The sequence below is a fragment of the Poecilia latipinna genome, unplaced genomic scaffold (assembly GCF_001443285.1).
Source record: "Poecilia latipinna isolate Pla-1442-1.1 unplaced genomic scaffold, P_latipinna-1.0 Scaffold2434, whole genome shotgun sequence".
In the NCBI taxonomy this organism is placed as follows: domain Eukaryota; kingdom Metazoa; phylum Chordata; class Actinopteri; order Cyprinodontiformes; family Poeciliidae; genus Poecilia; species Poecilia latipinna.
In genome coordinates this window covers 27,848-33,093 of record NW_015115050.1, presented here as the reverse complement: position 1 = coordinate 33,093, position 5,246 = coordinate 27,848, and the positions used below count along the sequence as shown (strand labels likewise).

Sequence of the window (5,246 nt, the reverse complement as noted above, 5' to 3'; positions counted from 1 at the left end):
AATACTTGTGTCCTTTTCCATTCACTTCACAATTACAATCAGAATCAGTTAATCATCATTAAGTCCAGATTTCTGTTTTTTAAAATGTTTTTTTATTAGTCTAATGTAATATAATTTTAAATGTCATGTTTTCAGTAGCTGTAATTGCAAAATCATCATAATTAATAGAAATAAAGGTTTCAAATATTCATCTCCATATAATGTTTTACTAAGGGATAAAGTTTCTGAATAAAATGAACTTCTCAATAATCTAATTTATTGAAGTGGCCTGTATTCACAATTTTCTGATAATTGATCACAAAAATAAAATATACAGAATATTGTCATTGTAAAATTATTCAAGGAATGAATACTTTAACCAGGAACTCATGGTAAAGATGAATATTTCTGCATTTTGGACTTTCAGAACGCAGCAATATGGGTCACACAGAAACCAAGGTGAAGAGCAGATTGTGTCTCTGTGATATTACTGTGGTTATGCAATGTGCACTTTGTTCATGTGGAGGTGACCTCAGCCAGCTGGACAGATGGGCGCACATGAGACAGACTGTAATATGGCTGCACTGCCAGAGGGGGGAGTGATCGATTCAGAACAGAACCAGAGTTGGTCAACATACACTAACACAAGGTCATGCTGGACTGTCTGACTAACAGAGGGAAAGGTTGTCAGCGTTTTCCCTCTGTTCCCCACTTCTGTGTGTTTCACGTACTGACCATTTACTGGTTTTACTGTCTCATCATCCAACTCTGTGGGTCTGATGCAGAGACTTTAAGAAACAGGAACTGTCTTCACATCATGATGCTTTCAAGGGGTTTTACAAGATGGCTGAAAATGCTAGGTTACACATAACCCAAAGCCCCATTTTTCTTCATTATTATAGTTTTTTTAAATGAATGCATGTTTTGCTAATATTGTATTTTATAAAATACCCATATCAGGTGAGTTGTAGTAATATTTTGGGATTTGTTTTTAATGTAAACAAACCTCAAAGATTAGAAATGTATGAAATTACAATAATTTCTTGGAGAAAAATACAAAGACTCTGGTCAAGATATGTATTATTTTCAGTTGGTATCAGTTCGTACCCAATTATGTAAAGAACTACCTATTTACGTATTGTAATTTGCATTAGCAAAAGCATTTTTCTTTTATGGATAAGGCACCAAAACGATTTCCTGGGGCCCACATACCTGTGCCCTGCACATGGCACAGGTAAAATCGCCTCAGATCCTAATGACACGGGGTGATCCAGCCCTGAAGGAATGTGGGAAGGGGAACAAATGAAGCCGAGTTCAGGAATGTGTTTGTCGTTTCCTTTCGTCCAGGCTCCAGTACATTCCACACCTCCCCAGTCATCACCGGGCCGGGCACAGCCGGCTGCACTCAATCCTCTGACTGAAACTCTAAATCTTACATAAAACCATGATTAAACTTCACCACGCAGTGCCTCGGACCTCTGAAGGTCTGCTCTTTAAAGAGCTCACTCCCTTCATTCCTCAGATGCTCAGCTCATACAGAGGGCAACACATGCTAAACGGAGTGAGCGGTACATCTTCTGTTTCCTGCAGGGCAACTTCACAAAGGCAGAAGCTAAAGGTCGAGACCAGGAGATCTCAATCAGACGTCAACATTAAAGAAACCAGCCTTCACAGATATGAGCAACTCAAGCAAAGTTTTACAAAAACAACATAATGCAGATTCTGAGCAAGTAGCTGTTGCAAAAGTTCAGAGTCGACGGTTTTTTCTTATTTGTTGCCAAATGAAGTCATACAGTGAAAAGGACTTGTGGGCCAAAAATGAAGGGGGGGAAAGGAGTAAAGTAATAATGAGTAAAGTCATATTGTTTGTTTGGAAGGGGTGTGTTGCTGTTGATCCAAAATGTTAAATGAGGATATAATAAGGTTTGATTTATTATAAAAAGTTGAAAATGACTTTTCTTGTAAATTCTGAGCAATAACAACAATATTCAGGTCACTTTTATTGTAAAGTATATATCCAAATTTGATCAATTCAAATTAAAAGCAAATCTGGGTGCACCAAAGCATGCTGGGTAGGTGTGGTCCTCATAAAAGATTACAAAAAGCCACTGTACTGAATAATTTCTGCTGTAGTAAACATGTTCTACTGTAAGACTTTAATTTGTCTGTTCAGTGCAGTGGGTCGGGGTGGACAAACTTCTTGAACTGCGGTCATGGGCCACACAAAATCACTCACTGAGCCACAAATGGCCCACATGCCATACTTTGAACAATCCTGGCTTAGGGATAGAGTAAGATTTCTAAAATTACGGTTAAATTTCTAAAATAACAGGTATACCCTCTGAGCAAATTCACGTTGTTGGGCATGTCTGTAATCAGGAGAGACAAAGTCTAAACCAAGGTTGTTCAACACAGGGTTCGTTTGCAGCCCTAGTGTGAGTTTATGCGGCCTCTCGTGTGATTTTTTTTTTTTTTTTTACTGTTCCAAAATCACAACTTAAGAGTAAATTAAATAAATTGGGGCCAAACTAAGACTTTTAATTCCAAATTTACTTACAAAAAAGATAGGTGCAAAACAAATTGATTATCTTTTCCACACGTTCTGCTTTCCTCCTGCCTTCATGGCAAACAGAATCACATCTATTCATTGATTCATACTCTACAGTACAATCTGATGCACCCAAATCTGCTTTCAGCTGTTGTATTAAAACTTGGCTAAATTTAGCAATTTTCAAATGAAGACTGACCTACACTGTAGTTTATTGCTGAGAATAGACAAAATATTTTCTCTGTATTTTTCAATCAAGCCCAAAATAATAAACCAAACTGGAGGCTTTTCATTTAACAAGGAAAAAACATTTGACGTTTTTTGAACTTTACAGAAAACTTTGATTATTTGTTTAATTAAAATACTACATGCTTGGTTTATTGTTGAGTAGGCACCAAAAAAAAAATTTGATAATTTTAGTCTTTAAAAGTGATATTTCTTGACCCTTGAGTGCTTTTGAGCTGGTCGCTTTTGCCCACATGACAAAAAGCGAGGACACCCCTGGTCTAAGCCCATCTGACCTTTGAACTTACCTTGCAGCTGTGGCAGTAGTTCTCTCCATTCTTCCCTGGAGGAAGGATTATTTCCCCCGTTGGGATCAGCTGGATCCTCAGCTCCATCATTGTTCCCGTCTCCCCTTTATTCCTGTTCTCTCTCTTGATTTGATTTAATCTTCAGCTGAGCCCAGAGAAAGCCTGACAGAGTGAAAATGCTTCTTTCCACTGGTGTGAGGGAAAATCCTTCTGAATGCAACCCCAAGCAATGCCTGAAAAGGAAACAAGTAAACGTCAGAGATCTCCTTTGTGACGTGCCCTCAGCAATATAAAAACGTGAAAGGACAGATTGTAGATGTGAGTGCAGAGCGCAGCGGCTGGGGTGTTACCTGTTGCAGGGCGCTGAGCCTCAGTGAGGGCTGCTTCCCCTCGCTGCAACCAGAGGATGTTTCCTCGCCGACTGAGGGATCATGGGGAGGATGTGGAGCTCAGCCGGACTGGAGATGGGTGTCACATGCAGAGGATGTGTGTCTTTTGTCTTACAAATGAGTGGAAGTGAAGCCTGGAATATACAAGCTTCACGAGACGTGTAGAAAGATATGTTTATTGAAAAAGAGCCAATATTAGTAGCTGGCGTTCAGCATGTGATGTCACGTTCTCACTGCATGACAGCTGGGGTCGGTTTCAGGCCAAATTCAATCTTCATAATTATTTACATTGAATAATTAAACAATAAGCCAATATTTAATGTCAGCATTAGTTATCAGTCAGTATTTTTGGTTACCCTGAGTTCCTCCTACCGTCCAAAAGCAATGAATGGAGGGTGTCATTGTTCAGTACTTATTCCTCCCGTTATCATGTCTGTTAACTCTGCGATTGTTGTTAAAGTTACTTCCAGCCACCTCTGCATTCTGGGCCTATTCTAAACACAGCAAGACGTAAGGTCCCAAAAAAATACAATGTAGTTTCTGGTTGTAGCATGAGAAAATACAAGAATAATGGAATGATTATTGAAATAATTGTTAACTATTGGAGTGCAGAGGCTCTAAAAAGGCCATTTGCTGAAAGAAAGACACACTCGGAGCAGTATGGTAATATAAACAAAACTGTACAAAAAATATACAGCTCTGGAAAAATTAAGAGACCTCTAAGAATGATCAGTTCTCTGATTTTACTTTTCTATAGGTTTGTGTTTGAGTAAAATGAACATTGTTCTTTTATTCTATGATTTATTGACATGTCTTCAAAATTCCAAGCAAAAATTTTGTATTTCTTTGCAGAAAATGAGAAATGGTCAAAATAAAGAAAAAGATGCAGTGCTTTCAGATCTCAAATAATGCAAATAAATCAAGTTCATATTCATTTAGAAACAACAAAACTAATGTTTTAACTCAGGAAGAGTTCAGAAATCAGTGTTTGGTGAAATAACCAGGAGGCTTTCAATGGGGTTCAGTGCAGTGGTACCTTTTTACCATTCAATTGTTATTAGGTTAATAGAAAAAGATAGTCAACACATCACCCTACAATGTATTGATGTTAAATAGAGCAGCAAAGTCAGAGTTTTTCCACATTTTAAAGTTAGAATTGTTTATTAGCTGCTCATGCATCCTTTGCTTCAAATGATAAAGCGTACACTAAGGATATGCTGTTGCATTTTCAATAATAGAGTAGATATGTTATTATTTTAAAAATTATTTGAATTATTTGTGTATTTATATCTTTTTATGTATTTCTAATATTGTATAAACAAATATTTAAGTGGTTAAATAAAAAATCAGCAGAATGTTACCATATTTATCCAATAAATTGATCAGTGGTCTAATAGCAGCAAAGCAAAACAGTTTATTTGACTGCATTTTGGTCCCAACAACACTCTAAAAAGTGTATTTGGGCTGCAGTTCATCTTATGGACTTATTTACATTAATTTCACTTAATTCTTTTGCTTTTGCTATGACAACTTACTTTTTTGTGTTCATTTAACTCAAAACTTACAGATCTTTAACCTAAAGGAACTTTTCACTTTGACTTAAACCAGAGGTTCCCAAACTGTGGGGCGCGCCCCCTAGAGGGGGCGCCGTGTCATTGCAGGGGGGGTGCGGGAAGCCGTCTGGATGAAAAAAACAAAAACAAAACATGAACACTGTATGCGCTGTGTTTTTACCTTAGAATGGCCAACTCTCTGTTATTCCTATGTCAATTTGATACAGTAGAGGCTTCCACACTT

At 37.6% G+C, this 5,246-nt stretch overlaps 2 protein-coding genes across 2 annotated transcripts in view; one reads left to right on the top strand and one right to left on the bottom strand.

Annotated features, from left to right (window-relative positions):
- LOC106937769 (unconventional myosin-Ic-like) overlaps positions 1-3,512 on the bottom strand; it is a 60,145-nt gene extending 56,633 nt beyond the window's left edge. The window contains exons 1-2 of the mRNA XM_015019441.1: positions 3,411-3,512; positions 3,061-3,293 (exon numbers count right to left, since the gene is read on the bottom strand). Of these exons, the coding sequence (XP_014874927.1) occupies positions 3,061-3,150 (90 nt within the window). The 5' untranslated portion in view covers positions 3,151-3,293; positions 3,411-3,512. The remainder of the gene's footprint in view (positions 1-3,060; positions 3,294-3,410) is intronic.
- Positions 3,513-4,207: 695 nt separating this feature from the next.
- Positions 4,208-5,246, top strand: part of LOC106937770 (zinc finger protein 239-like) — a 23,375-nt gene continuing 22,336 nt past the window's right edge. Inside the window, exon 1 of the mRNA XM_015019449.1 lies at positions 4,208-4,218. The gene's annotated coding sequence lies outside the window, so the exon portion shown is untranslated. The remainder of the gene's footprint in view (positions 4,219-5,246) is intronic.